At 37.0% G+C, this 16176-nt stretch overlaps 2 protein-coding genes across 2 annotated transcripts in view; one reads left to right on the top strand and one right to left on the bottom strand.

Annotated features, from left to right (window-relative positions):
• Window positions 1–276: 276 nt before the first annotated feature.
• LOC123318262 lies at window positions 277–3816 on the bottom strand. Its single transcript, XM_044905140.1, has 2 exons — window positions 3531–3816; window positions 277–1652 (listed from the first exon to the last, which is right to left on the bottom strand). Exons 1-2 carry the CDS (start codon window positions 3700–3702, stop codon window positions 991–993), a joined length of 834 nt encoding a protein of 277 aa, XP_044761075.1. The 5' UTR covers window positions 3703–3816; the 3' UTR covers window positions 277–990.
• Window positions 3817–7132: 3316 nt separating this feature from the next.
• Window positions 7133–16176, top strand: part of LOC123315007 (mitogen-activated protein kinase kinase kinase 13-B) — a 33133-nt gene continuing 24089 nt past the window's right edge. The window contains exons 1-2 of the mRNA XM_044901606.1: window positions 7133–7391; window positions 13556–13720. Coding sequence (XP_044757541.1) covers window positions 13563–13720 — 158 coding nt within the window. The 5' untranslated portion in view covers window positions 7133–7391; window positions 13556–13562. The remainder of the gene's footprint in view (window positions 7392–13555; window positions 13721–16176) is intronic.

Raw genomic sequence — 16176 nt, 5'->3', positions numbered from 1 at the left:
ATGCTCTATCGTCTATCTAGATCATTCTAATTTCACAATCTGATATACAGGATGTCTCAAAATTAAGTTAAACGAATTTAATGATAAAAATTCGTGCACTCCTCAGATTTTCGGTCTCTATGGAATGAATTACAGACAAGTTATGCTTATTTCTTTGATTATTTAAGTTATTGGAAATTTTTTTCATTATGCGATTCGAAGGAGGGCTTTTTCTATCTACATCGTAGAGGGTAATATTAGGTTTCATAAAAACACAAATTTTTGGTAACTGTTTGTTTATTTATTAATATAGGTAAGTTACTAGTTTTGATTGAAAATTGAACTATATGAAACGAATAAACATTTGGAATATCCTAAAAAATGTTGTATGATATAAAAGAAATATATCGAAAGACTAGAAAAATCAGGTTGTAGTGATAGTTCCAAATAAACAAATCGTAACTTTTTCTTCATATAGGTATGCATGTATTCGAGATGGACCCTAAGTTTCTAGATGACCTTCAGAATGAGGTAATTAGTTGTTGTTTTCATTGTTTACTACTCTATTTTTTCTATTTATTTCTTTTTCGTTAATTGAATCATTAAAGCTTATTATTGTTATTTTTATTGATGATATCTCTCTTCTTCTGGTCATCGTGTGGAATGGTCAAATGTCTGCTACAATCTGGTAGGTTAATCTTTGTGCTAAGGGTGATTAACGCTGGTTATACCTACATTAGGCAAACATTGTCTTCTGCAAAGTTCAAACCACAAACTATCACCAAAGAAATCTCCAACATTTGATCAGTCAAGGTTTATCCACTATGAAAGAAAATTACATCGAACTTAGACCGAAGCAGTTATGAACATCGACGATGCATGGTCCAGTCAGAAATGGATCAGCGAATGATTCAAATTTCAGGCAACTCTGGTTCAGGTTTATTCGGCACAATATTCAGGAACAGTCCTTAGTCAATTACAAGCACTAAAGATGATCTTCAACACGAAAAACTAAATCAGTTCTGCCTTCACGGATTCAAAATGCGTTGCGGATGCTGAATGATCCGACCTTGGCGATGCTCCTGGTGAATTAGGAGGCGAAGAATTTTGGGAGCCTCTTGGTGAAGCGGCGTAGCTCTGGGGGTTATCTACCTCGCACTCCATTTCCTCACTCCAACCGTTAACAACCTGAGGCCTCCTGGTCAACATCTTGGTGCGTATGACGCGGAAGAACTGGAGGGTGTGGAAGCGGAAATCCAGTTTTTGATCATCGTTCAGCTTCCTGAATTCCGGGAGGAGAGATAACAGATAGCATCTATCGGGATCGTCTTCTGGACTTGTCTGACTGGCAGGGTTTTTGATGAGGTGATATTTGGGAATGTTATTTGTTCTTTCTTGTAGTCTTACTGGTATTTTTTTCCCGACAGTCTGGGGTTTTGGTTGTGTCCTCTCAGAGATCTCTTGGTCGGTTATGTCTTGATTGGTGAAAGATGGTTTGACCTCTTCCTCTTGACTCTCTCTGGCGATTCTGCTTCCTCTTTGTAGGAGGAAGGATAAGTTGTCAGCGTAGATGTACCTCCTTTTTTTCACACCTGAAAATCTACCCTTGCCTTGGTTTATGTATTTGTTGAAGCTGTCTCTCATATGTCTCCATTTATTCTTCATGTTTATAACTGGAATGAAGAAGATTTTGCATCAGTTTGGTATCTCATTGTATAATTCGATGGAATAATAAAAAGTTTGAGGTCAAAAAAGTAAACCAGAGTTAAACAATAAATTGAAAGAAAGAAGATGAAATTGTGAAAATCGAAAAATTGCAGTATCGAGACATCATCAAGTACCTATTTAAAAGTGTTTAGAGGTTAGCAGATTTACGAAGAAATGATTAATACTTAATTATTGGTGATCAATGTCCTTCGTATGCGACCGTGAAAAATTGGACTACAAGCTTCAAGTTTCAAAAGAGGTAAATTTTGCATTGAAGATGATGACTGATTGGAAAAGCCAGTGTCCGTGCATTCATCATAGAGTTGACGTCAATTTGGACATGAGAAAAATTGCTGCAAAATGGATCCCCAAATGTTTGAATGTTGACCAAAAGCGTGCAAGGGTAGAAGCATCGCGTTCGATCTGTGCTCGACTTGAAAATGATGTGGACTTCTTAAACCGAATTGTTACTATGGATGAGACTTTTGGGTACGATCCAGAAATAAAGCAACAATCGATGGAATGGCGACACTCTGGTTCTCCAAGACCTAAGAAGTTTTGTGTCCAAAAATCTGCTGGAAAAGTTCTTGCTTGAATTTTTTGGGATTGCCATGGAGTAATCAAGTAATTATGATTGATTTTTTGGATAAAGGTAAAATAATATTTGGAGATTACCATTCGACATTACTTTACGGGAAAAAATTAAAGAGAAAAGACACGGAAAGATATCCAAAGGTGTTTGTTTTTGCACGACAACGTCCCTACACACAAATCTCATGTTGCCATGTGAAAAATTCGTGATTTAGGGTTTAAATTACTAGAACACCCTCCATATTCACCAGATTTGGTTCCATCCGACTATCATCTCTTTCCTCAATTGAAAACAAGTTTAAAAGGTCGTAAATTTTCTTCCAACGAGGAGGTAATGAAAACTGTGGATGTCTGGTTTGCAGAGCAAGAAGAAACATTTTTTTGAAAGGTCTAGATACGTTGCAGGTTCGATGTAATAAATGTATCCAATTAAGAGGAGAATATGTTGAGTAATAAAAAATTTTGACATAGAAATTTTATTTGGTTCTATATTAGTCTAAGAATTTTTCAATATATCCTCGTATAAAACGTGATAATTATCAAACAACCAAATCTCAAAGATTCGACCATCGAGAAATGAAGACACATTTATGAAGGAATACTTGGCAGTGCTCAAAACTAAAATTGAATTGTCTCCTCTCAAGCCGGAGCATAAATAGTTTTCAGAAGTTGCCGATTCCTTTGAATTACAGAAGTTTTACGCTAAGCAGTTACGTCGGTGAAACTTGTTCATTTTGGTTTGCATAATCATCGAGTGGACAACTTGGAATTTTCTACTTCGTCGAGTTAAAATTTTTTGGATTTTAATTCGGTATCTAGATATCATATTGAACGCATGAGATTTTATTGACACTGCTGAATCATCCAGAACCAGGAAAACGTTTTGTATTCTTCGATGAATTTTGTTCAGACATTCTAAACAATAAAATAAAGGAACGATGAACACTATAGAATACTGTTTATGTGAACTGGATAACAGTCATCGATGCGCATGTTGAAACTGGCGACTTGACCAACATTTGCCTCGTTAAGACTTCATGCGTTCATGCGCAATGAATCACTTGTACAAACCGGTGTGAACAAGCCATTTTAGGCAAATGGCACTCTCTTGGTTAGGTGCACATCGAAATATACTGGGGATTCAGAAATATAACTAAGATTCGACATATAGAATTGACAATTGACACTTGTACGCGCATGTTTGACTTATAAGACTGGAAAACCACATTTAGGTTAGTAAGTTCCATCCTTACCTTCCTCGTGTCTCTCCTCCTCGGTCTTCTCGTCCCAAGAATCGAACATATGCTGCCCGATGAGATTCCAACAGCTCTCCCTCATGACCCTGTCCCCGTACCCTTTGGAATTCTTCTTCCATATCGTGGGGTTATTTTTGACGCACTTGATGAACTTCTCGGTGTCCATCATATCGTTTTATAGCGGCGATAACAACGGCGGTTGTGCGAATCGATGAAATCCGACGAGAACGCAGGCCTTGCCGTTCAAACGCAGCTGCTCAACTGAGAAACAAAGCGGAAGAGCGTTTCCCTCTCCAACGTTGCGGTTATGCGGTGCAAACGCCAGCTGGCCGAAACGCATCGACCGCTTTTCGCTGTTGCCGGATCGTTTTGGACGGCGAAAATGAGGCGTAATTCAACGCGTATTTGAAACTCGCATCCCGCATTCCCCAATAAAATTGATGGATTCCATATCCCTTGGAAACTAGAAGGTCTAAGGCCGAGTTTATGCGGTTTCTGGGTATCCCGCTACAGATTCATTAGCAAATGAGGTTCTGCTTGTTCTTTTTTGGGTGAAGGAGGAAATTGACTCAATTTTTGATGTCTTCATATGGAGTAAAGTCCTGCTTAGACAGAACTTGTGCCAACAGGGCCAACGGGGGTTTGTTCAATTGTTGAAGAGTTCTATCCACAGGAAACTCGATGCGTTTCGAACGAAAGTTTCTGTACCAGATACCCTCATGAGAAAAAAAGCTGGAAAGACAACCTAGAGATACTCAAGCTTCCATAAGATCTTTGTCAGCTAACAAATGCCATTCAGCCTTGGTATTCAGGCGCAGATCAATCAAAGGAGTGAAACAGAGTGCAGTCCATTTGCGTATCTGGATACTCTGCCTTCAGAGGTAACGAACATTGACCAGGCACCAGTTATTGGAGTTTAACTACCTGTTGTAGGAAAGAAAACAATGAAAAGTTGACGAAACTGAGAGTCTTCGAGCATTGGCCTACCCAGGCTGCGCCACTCTCACAGAACTACTACTGGTAAGTCCACACACAAAAAAACAATTTTGGGTAGAATTCTCCAGAACCAATTTGATATCTCTTATAGCTGTCTTTATAGGACAATGCAGTCCTAAAGCACAACCTGACCTTTTGGAAGGTATCTTCTGTATTTAGCGAAAACTTATGAGTTTTCGCGACGCGATATACAGGCTGTGTTTGAAGGTGAGGCTTTTTTTCAACAGAAGGTAGAACTGGTCAAAAAGAAGCGTTTCACCAAAAATCACCTATACAAAACTTTCAAAGTGACAGAGTTGAAAAAAAATTTGAAATGAATACTGAAATAGATCCTTATACGACTCTAGATCATTTGTTAGCTGAATTATCTCAAAGCTATGGAAAAAACCCTCCGGATTCGACGTGGTTTTATTTACGATATTGGCTCGTTCGATATTTACGTGGTAATGAAAATGGAAACTTGGGATTGCCGAATGGTTGTCATTATTTTTCAGTAACGTCCACGATTTTATGAAATGGCTCATTTGGATACCAACTGACTGAAGGACACAAGCGAAAAAAATTGAATAATACTTCAAAATCTCACCAATAAAATTCGTCTGAATTATTCACGAATTTTTTCACAATGGGCATCACAATCTTCTTGTTCTAACATTCCAACAACCGTCGTAAAAATGGGATGAAATGGGGAAACATCATAGCACTTTTTCAACATAACTAACATAAGCACTTTCAAGAAATTGGCTCGATTTTCTACATTTTTTTTCACCATAGATTGCACGATACAACAATTACGATTCTCTCAAAGTGACCTGATGCATCTAATCCGATGAACTTGGTACTGAACCATTCATTTTCCAGCCATATGCTTATGTTTTGTTTCGTTTTTGCGATGTCGGAGTCACCTTCCACAGTCCCTTGAAATTCAATGAAATTTTGTCGAAATTCTAGGGGTTTTATCTCAGCCATCTTGGATATTTTATGGAGACAATTTTTGGTTAAATGACTAATTTTGATGAGCCTCGCCTTTGAAAACACCCTGTATTTTTGGATGAATGGCTATGTTAACAAGCAGAATCTCTGTATCTGAAACGTCACCAACCTCCCCTAGATGCTCCAGGTGTCCAAGCAGTACTTCCACGTTTCTGAGGCTGGTATTGAAGAAAATGGGCGAAAGACATAGGATCTCAGCGAGCACAAGGAAAGAATCATTCAGCAAACGTCTCGGTTACAATTCTTCATGGACAATTTGAAGGTAAGGGTATCTCCCGTAACGAATTGGCTGCCAATATTTTATCAGACCACGTTTGATTTTTCCCGTGGAGATTTCTAGACTTCTAGGGCTACTGCTTCATGTCCATAACGCTAATGGACCAATGTCTTGAGAGGCTATAGCCCAAATCAAGCCAGATCCAAACATGGGCCTTTTGAATAAAAAAAATAAATCATTAGCACACTGAAATTGTCACAAACATGTCACATGTCAACAATAGGGAATACTTCTTCTGACGAAAATGATGTATTTTTTATGAAATATCTTTGAAACGTCATATTTTGAAATAACCATTTCAACCGTTTCCAAAAAAAAAATGATTTTAAGTACTTAAAAATGAAAATGGGTATTTAAAATTTAAAGCGTTTCGTTTCTATAGTACAAGTTGGCAACATCAACTGAAAAATGCGTTGATAATAAAGGACAACAAATTCACTATCTTGATGAGATAGACAAAGATGGCTGTCTCTGAAGTCTGCGACGAACGAAGAAGGTCGTAAAATTTTATGGGATTTTTATGGCCCGGTTGCTGTTCAGGCTCGCCAGTGAGTACGCGCCTTATGATGGATGTAAATCAACAGCTCTTATTTTATAAACAAGCCATTGTTCTTTTTATTATCTAGTAGGCGCTGTTGCCACATCGTAAACTAGAAACGAAGGGATTCAAATTTTAAAACCTCATATTTGAAGAATGATTTTGAATAGTTTCCGCGGTGCAATTGAAAAATTCATGAATGAAAATCATAATTAAACTGAAGTTTAAACTTGCATATGCTGTAATAACCCAAATTGAGGAGAATTCCCCATTCAACAACGAATTTTTTCTCTTTCTCTTGACGATACCCTTATCTTGTGGCAAGCACCTGTTCTCAAAATTGTTACAGAAGCGCTTTTAGATCTGAAGGAAAACTGGAATGGTAAATCATAATTTCCCATTGGGTAATGTTATTCAACCCCCATCCAAACAGTCAATAAGCTTTCCTCAAGTCGAGTCAACACACGCTTCGGACTTAATCCATTCAGACCCTCCGTTTTTTCATTCAAGGAAGCTGATGCACCGTCAAATTTGAATCCCCGATACCTGTTCTTCGCGGACAAGGGCAAGGTGCTATCCGGACCCATTGTTCACATAGGTTATGGGTTTCTATATCAAGTACCTGCTTCGGCGATGCATGCACATCTCTTGGAGCGGCAGCCACATCACATCTCTCTCATCTTCCCTCTAACCGTGCATCCGTCCTTGTTCAGACGCGAAACACTGAAGAGAGAGACCGTAAAAGAGAGAAACGTCGTGGGTGTGTGGACAACCGACCGACAGTATTGAACGGGACCGAGACTTGAGAGCCGCACAACTGTCGTCACTACTGTCAGTTTGAACAAACGGGGTTTCTAGCGGGCCCAAACAATTTCCCGATCTGTATCGAAAGGAAAATTCGGCCTTTCATGCGTTCATGTTGTGGAAAAATGTGCGGTGAAGGAGACGAGAAAGCTGTGTGTGTGCTATTTAATGGTGTTAGTGAACCTGTTTCTTTTGTTGGGATTAATACAGCATTCTAATTCACGTTTCCTGTACCTGGCGTTGCGTTCAGGTGGGTAGCGCAAGAAATTCAGTTACTACAGAGTAGTACGATGGTCGTTAGCCTATTTCGTTGGTTGCTGGCATCAATGACTACTCCTTTTATGGTCGTATGGGAGTATCTCGATGGTCGAAGGTCTATGTGAGATGTGCTGCGACCTTAACAGAAAACCCACCGAAGATACTTCTAGAAAAACAATATTAAGGACGTTAAAGGCACGAAAATTCATCAAACAGTTCCCCTCTATTCGAATAACCCGTGTGCTGTGTCCTTTCTTAATCCCCTACTTTAAATGTCACGTAAGGTATCATTTAAAATGCAACCTCGAAATCTAAACCAAAAGTAAAAGTTAAAGTAGAGTGGAGATCGTCAAAGTGCGACATTTATTTTGGTTGGATGAAGAGAATCTTTTTGGGACCCCAAAATGTATCTACAAGCTGAAAAAAACAAACATTTGACGAGTAAATAAATAAACGGAAAGGACCCAAACAGGATTTGGGTATTATCATCTTGAGGGCTCAATAAAAAACATGTAAATATCATTAATGGTTTGAAACGCAATGGTGATTGGTGGTTTACAGTTGGGTTCGATTACCTGTTCAGCAATGGAAAGATTCACTGTACTTAAGTACAAATTAAAGAGTGAATTTAAGCGTTGTGTAACCAAGAGTTTTAAATGTGGTCTGTTTTTGGCAAAAATCTCTGATTGTACTAAAGAACTGAATTACATGATTGACACAGGATTTTTTTAAAGTTTGGTGGTTGAAAAACCCGATGGCAGCAGTTAAGTACCTACCCTCAAGATGCAGTATCTTCAATGAAAATATGGGTTGAATCAATAAAGAATTTTTTTTCAATGCTCTAGTATCTGTGGAACATTCTTCGAGCTAGTAGGAGATCAACCAAAGCAGAGAGATCTACTATCGGCTTAGAATTGTGCCCCAAAGTTCTAGATAATGCTTTGGTGCTAATCTTCACACATGAAAACAGCATAAGAAACCCTGCTTAATTTGAACCTTATGGATAAAGAACTTGATCGGGTGCCAAATACACTGCGCAAAAAATTAACGCACATTCTGAAAATCTCAATTTTAATGAAAGTTAACTCTACATTGACTTTATAACTTATTTTGTATGTTCTCTCGGGAAGGTTTAGAACGAAACAAGACGCATCAAATGGAAGAAAAATTCAGGATTTCACCGAATCTTATGTGAAAGAAGAGAAATGAACAATTTTCAAAATACTGAAATGCTGATAAGTGATTTAATACTTCGTATTTCCACCCCTTGCTTTAATTACAGCTCGGCAACGACGGTTCATACTCAAAATGAGTGATCTTAAAATGTTCTGATCTAATCCTTCCCAGATTTCTCCGAGTTGGATTCCTAAGTCATTAAGAGTAGCTGGATGATTTTCTGAACTTCTCAGCCTTCTATTGAGGTTGTCTCAAACCTGCTCAATCGGATTGAGATCTGGACTTCTTGCTGGCCATTCCATTCGAGAGACTTCAACCTCTTCAAGGTACTCCTGAACGATGCACGCACGATGGGGTCTGGCATTATCGTCCATAAAAATGAAATTTTCACCAATGTATGGGGCAAAGGGCACCACATGCTCTTCAAGAATGTTCCTTATATACTTATCAGCATTCAAAGCTCCATTATCAACGACCACTAGGTCTGTCCGAGCAGTCAAAGATATTCCACCCCTTACCATAATCGATCCTCCCCCGAAACCAGTAGTATTCAGGAAATTGCACTGAACATATCTTTCATGTGGACGTCTGTATACAAGGGAACGTCGATCACAACGGTAGATGCAGAATCTAGACTCATCCGTGAAGAGAACTCTTTCCCAATAGGCCTCTTCCCAATGGATATGCTCTCTCGCAAAATCCAAACGCGCCCTTCGATGGGCTGGGGTAAGAGCTGGGCCTCTTGCCGCGACACGAGGGGCCTGTTCCGATATTGCTGTTAGTACTGGCCCGCAATCGAATAACAATAGAACTCGAACGATTGGGCCAATAGGCATCGTTTCTGAAGTACTGACAGTACTGTTCAGCAATATCGGAACAGGCCCGAGGCCTTAAATCATATTCTCTGAGGCGATTTCTTATTGTCTGAGTGCTAATTTGCACCTCATGAGTTTGCTCAAGCTGAATTTGAAGGAGGCGAGCGGTTGCAAACCGTTGTCTCAACGAAGTAACTCTCAAGCAACGTTCTTGAATGGCAGTTGTTACCCGTGGTCTACCCTGTCCTGGTCTTTGGACATTCATACCTGTCTCTCTGAATCGCTGCAACATTTTGGACACACTTGTATGGGAAACTCCAAACCTTTCTGCAATTCTTGTGTATGTCCACCCTTCTTCTCGCAAAACTACCGCTTGGGCACATTCCTCTTGGGTCAAATTGAGTGTTTCGCGTTGCTTAGCGATCGAGTGTAGAAAATCAAACGAAAGAAAAACTATTGATCACTAGAATTGATCGAGAACAACTGATTTTATAATGGAGCCAATACATTCAAAATCTGATAATATCATCTTCTTTTATTCCTGCTGGGAAAAAACATCTGTATTGAAGAAAACCGTTGAAAGTGGTTAACATATGCATGCATAATTCTGATAAAAATAATTATCATTGAGAACACCTTCAGTTGTAGAATAAATTTGAGATTTCCATAATGTGCGTTAATTTTTTTGCGCAGTGAATTTTCTGGCCTTGAACAGATTGAGACCTGGATGAGCTTCTGAGAGTGTTCAAAGAAATGTAGAACTGCCAAGACATGACCTCGAGACTACATCCACTCTGGACAGCACACAACTCGCTCGTAATGAAAAAGATGTTAATAAAACCAAAAAAGATTAAGAATAGGAACCAAAAATGACTTTCAGAAGAAGCATTCTCAAAACATGGTGACATCTTCATGAATTGAAGTAATCAATAGGTTTTAATAAGAATAAGATAAGGTCAGTGTGTCATTGGTGGAAAGACGTAATACCCCAAGAAAACAAGGAAAACAAAACACCTTCGACCAGACAACAGACTGGAGTCAGGTCTGGGGAAAAAAACTAGAACATGGTTCAAACCTAGTGCTCTAGGAGAATCGATAAATCGGCCACAATTTATGTTACGTCAAGGGTTACGTTCATAACAAACCAGATAAATGCATTATTTGTGTACTATATCTCAGGCGATTTTTGTCCTTTACCGAATCCTTATCTCTGTCGGCTCTGTCTGGGAACCTATAACTCATTTTACCGCTTTTAAAGATTGGATCCGTTTCAAGGAAAACTGCAATTGCAAAACGGGTTAATTGTTTGTAGCGGTGTGTATATTGCAGAAACGATTTTTGCTGTTAGAAGCGATAGAACTGCTTATGGAATTGAAAAAATGTCGACCTGAAAACGAAGGCGGAGAAATTCCCAAGGAATGTTATGAAGGAGAAAGAAGAGGAAAATTGACGAAGATCTTCTCAAGTTGATTCGAATCAAAACTTAGCCTAGATACTTGTTATCAAGATAAAAAATGCTATGGTTGATTCAAACCCTACAAATAAATGAAGCTTCTAAGATTAGAAACTATGTGGATACGTATTTCTCTGATCGCCAATGCGAATGATTATTATAAAGGAGCTTTTCTAAGTATGAAAACTACCTAGATATTTCACTATTCACTCTGGGAATGAGAAATGACAAACACAGTGTTTTCTATGCTATAAAAAATATTACGAAGATTTACCTAGAGGAAGGTATCTGAAAACAAGCCAATGTTTTGAGAGCGTAAAGACAGCGACTAAAACCTACCATACCATTTCAGGGATTCTAAAAGTTTATTCTTTGAAAGCGAAACTGCAATGCGTATCAATTGGTTGATTAGAACAAAAGTTACTGGTTGATTTCTACATAGAAATGTTGAAATCTCTTGTATACGGTTATGCATTTTGTACAAAGAATTCGTCGGCATCCTTATCATGAGGAACTCCATTATCTCCAATATAATTATAACATTTTCATGTTATAATATGGACAATGAAGAAATCATTAAGCCAAAAAGAGTTGGCATGCATTTTTTCATTAATGCAATAGGACATATTTCGAATTTCTTGAGTACAGCATCAACACTTTTGTGAATATGATTTTCAAAAAGCTTATTCAACAATTCTCCACGTGAAGATTCGTCGGATATTACATTGATTTTGTACCGAATTTCATCGAGTTACACCTAGTAGTTTCTGAGAAAAATCTGAACTTTGGAGATTTCAAGGGTTCATCACTTAAAATAATTATTGAAAACCAAGATTACTGGTTAATTCTCAGTCAATTGAAATAAATGCATTTCACATTCTTTCGCCCACCTGTTTCTAAATAGGAAAAATGTATGAAAAGATAGAAACACCTTCTATGTGCAAATAATTTCCATTCGAAGACGTTTTACTGAAGAGCATGATAAACTGCGAGATGAAGTAATCAAGTCTAATACTCGAATACATCCATACATTTTCAATTCGAAACCCTCATTTCATGGTGGATGCGCCTCTGATGCACATTCATTACATATCTATGTCGTAATAATCGACCAAAGTTGCGTTCTGTATGGGCCAAAATGACACCTTCCTGTAAAATGCAAAAAAATTTTACAAATGCAAAAAAATTTTTCTCTGAATGATTCTCATCAACCCGATTCTTCACACTGTAGTAATCTTTCAACATATCAGCTTTAATACTGATAAAACTGAAGAAAATTTGTTCAATATTCATTGCGATTTTAAAAAATTTAGTTTTCATGATTTCGGAAATGTTTTTCACATATTTTCAACCTTAGCTTAGTTTCTGGAATAAGAATAGTGCAAAAATAATTGGGGATGATTTCCTTCAAATAAATAGTGTTTGTTTTACTCAGATGCTCGCTCAGATGTCTACATAGAGTTCGGGAAAGTTATTTTGCCGTATTTCTAGAAACTTTTTGACATGGCTAGAGAATTCATGAGGCAGATACCAACTAGTCCAAACTCGTAGGCATAGTTGCAGGTTGTACAGGGTTTTCCGAAAATGGGAGTACAAACGAAGGGGGGAGATTCCTTAAATAATTTTAAGAAAAAAAAGTTCCATAAACGTTTCATTTCCAAGATACAGGGTGTTAAAGTTTGAATTCTCATACTATCTACACCACTACACTTCACAAGATATTACACTGGAGATCGGGAAAATAGCCATAAAAACTGATAACGAATTTATTCACCACAGCTCATCTACTAGATTTTTATGACAATTTGTATTTTTCTGTGGATTTTGAGAGAATTTTTTTCCCGAAATTGGTCTGCTACCAATTGTATCTGCATACAACGAAACTTCAAGAGACCATAGAGTTTAGTATAAGAACAAAGCCTCTTTTTAAATTTTCTTTAAATCAACAGTGGTTCACCAAAAAAAAGTTCTGGAGGAAAACAGGGACAGTGTTCCAGAAAAAATATCACCCTGTATATTTGCTATCGAAATTTGCATGTCACATGGTGTGAACTATCCTCGGAACTATCAATTATAATATTTATGCCAAATTTCAGTTGAATCTCTTGCGAAGTGTATATACTATTAGAGAAAAACTTGAAAAAGTTTTCCTTTCATCTCGAAAACGAATCTTTCGCAGTCCAATGTTTATGGGACATCTTTTTCATAAAATTACTCGAGGAATTTCCTCTTTTTATTTGTACCTCCAATTTAGGAACATCCTGTATAAACAAACCCGAGTAAAAACCACTGAATGTTTGATTATTTCCATCGAAAATTCGCCTAAATCTCAATATCAACCACTGGAGAAAATTGGCATACATGCATAAGATTTTGATTTTTTTTAATCCTCTTGTCCCAAAACTTAAATTTTAGAATTGTATTTATATTGATAATAATGAAGCAAAAGCTTCTTTCTTGTACGCGGACATTGATTTTCTTCCATGGAAACAATTCGGTGCATAATTACGTCCATTTTCATCGTTTCCACCGCCCCCTTTCTACTTCCCATGAGGAATTAAAACAACGGAGTTAATTAAAATAACGACCTTTAATATTTCCACGCACTAAAACTCCAATAATAACGAACGTGTGCACAGCCAGCCTTTCGGAGTTTGTTTTATACGTTGAATTTATTCCATCAGGATAATAATCTTCCATGATCTATTTCAGGGCCATCATGCATACGCCAGAGGGGACCCTCGAAAGAGGGCAATCACCCCCTCTCTACCTAGGGCACAATATCAACCACCACTTCAAGGGCAGCGTGGTGTCGCTGCCTCACCTAGACCTGGTAGCCATCCCCAGAAAGGACGAGTGCAATAATTTCACCAGCAGGTAAGCAAGCAGCATTGTTAGTATTTCCTTGAATGAATGACTAGGTGATTATCTTCGGGAAAGAAAAATATTAATTTTTTTATTTATTTAAGAAAAAGGTACAAACAGAAAGTGAATCCACAACAGTACCAAATGAATTAAAAATTAAAGAAAAATATATTCATACATATCTTAAGTAAATTCTCAATCTCCTAGTTAAGAAAAGAAAAACATCTCTCAAACAGAAAATTGACACAATACATATGGATACGATTTGATAAATTTCTTGACTTAATAAAAATACAAAAAAAATGCCCTAGTTTCAAAAAAATCCCCGTAAAAATTCTACATTCATAATTTAATGTTGATCTGTCGACAATCCATGGATTTCAAGAGAAATTCCTTATATGAATGGGTCCAATACTGAGTTACAAGTTTTACAAAAAAAAAAGACTCATCCAGTAGGTACATAACTGAGATAAAAAAATATACTTTTTTCCGAATCGGCTCGGTTTAGAAGATACAGGCTGTTGAAAAACCATAAAAAATTTTATTTTTAGTTCTGTCTCACAAACGGTTTAATCGAATGAAATTATTTTCGGAATATAGTTCACCATTTATTTGATTAATCTTTATCGAACACAAGATATCACCCACGTCTTCCAGTTTTCTCATTATGACCATTACGTACCACAAAAATACTAAAAATTCAAAGAACCCAACTCTTGAAACTAAGTTGGACGCTACCTAATGAATATTTGAACGTTTTTTAAAATAAAAATATTCTTCATATTTTCTCGTATAATGCGCCATTTACGAGTAATTCGATATTCAAAAATCAAATAGTATCTGGGAAATTTGAAAAATTGGGTACTTTAACTGAATACAACTCTGTTTAAGAGATCCACAGATGTGTAGTGTCACAGATTTAGGTATTCTGAAGGTAATCTGGCTCTTCCAGGATTGTCACAGCTCATTATGAAAACTTAAAATGGCTATATCTTTTTATCAGGGCCGAATCAGAAAAAATGGTTTGGGAAAAAATGTTTCGACCATTGCAGTCCTCATTGTAAATGAGGAGGCCACCCTTTGAAATTCAAAACCTTCATCCAGAAAGAAATTTTTCAATTGAAAAAAGTGCAATGATTTCTTTGTTAAATTTCAAAACTAGAACCCATGCTCATATGAAGAATATCCCTTGAAATAATCCAAGCACCCCACGAGGAGACTTTCCAGAATCAAAATATTCACAAATTATACAAACTGAGCCAAAATTTCACCACGAAGGCAATGGATGTTTCGAACATATTTAGGTACCTCATTTTTTTCGAATTACCATTGTTCGGACCGACTGGGACTGAGTTCTTATCTGAAACATTCTACCCTCACCACTTATCAGTAATTACTATCTTATTACTATTGTGTCTCAAAGGTTCCTTCTCAGTTTCATAGTATTCTCTTCGGGGAATGGAGCATCTCTGTTCAGTAATTCCTTCGTTTTACTCGTATTCGGGGGTGTTTTTCAAGTATTGTATACTAGTGAGGTAGTCTGACATGTCTAAGTTAACAGTGAAAAAAAGGTTCAAAAAGTAGTAAGTAAAAAATTGAAAATATGCTTTTTTTGTGTACATACATTTGCATCATTTATGATCATATCTTCTACTCTCACTCGTTTACAGCAGCATCAGATTGCTCGACTATAAGCTGTAATATAGGTATAGCGTAGTATAGATTTTGTAGAACTTTTTCAGTTAATTTAGGTTTTTTAGGGTGAAGTTTCTCTTATATTTTTCATAACTGTCGAATCCGTTTTGACGTGCACAAAACAATTTTGGTTTATTTTGAAGAATAAATATGTTATAATTGATTTTTATTGTTATAATTATTGAGGATCGAACAAAAATACACTGATCGATTTAGTGGGTCGAAATAATTTGCCTTTTTTTTTCATGCAGCCTAATCGTTTGAACTTTGAAGGTTATTGGTGCGAAAAAATTTTTTTTCTGTCGAACTAAAGGTGTAATTCGAGTAATAATGCGGAATAGCAAACTTAAGACCTTTCTTTCATTCTACTGAATTGTTGATTGTTACGCAGAACATTTGCGATGTTGAATTTTTAAGTGAGTACTCGTAATGGAATGGACAATAGTACCACATTCAGTATCAATTAGATGAATTCAGTGTTGTTAACAATTTCGGTGAATTCCGAATTGGCATGAGAAAAGCGTAAATGTAAATGAACTATGTAATTATGCATATTCGCATTATCTACCTGCCCAGTAGATCGTAAATTGGCCATTCATTAATGTCATCTTCGGATAATTTCAATAAGAGAGATAGAAATATACTCGGAAATAAATCTTAATATATGTATGTGTGTTTTTCTTTACGAATGCGTATTTAGGTAGGAAAATTGATAATCATTTTTGGGAATAGATCATTTGGCGATCTTGTGAATGTTTATAAATGAACAGATG

This window comes from Coccinella septempunctata, chromosome 1 (genome assembly GCF_907165205.1).
Source record: "Coccinella septempunctata chromosome 1, icCocSept1.1, whole genome shotgun sequence".
NCBI lineage: Eukaryota > Metazoa > Arthropoda > Insecta > Coleoptera > Coccinellidae > Coccinella > Coccinella septempunctata.
This window is presented reverse-complemented; position numbering and strand designations above follow the sequence as displayed.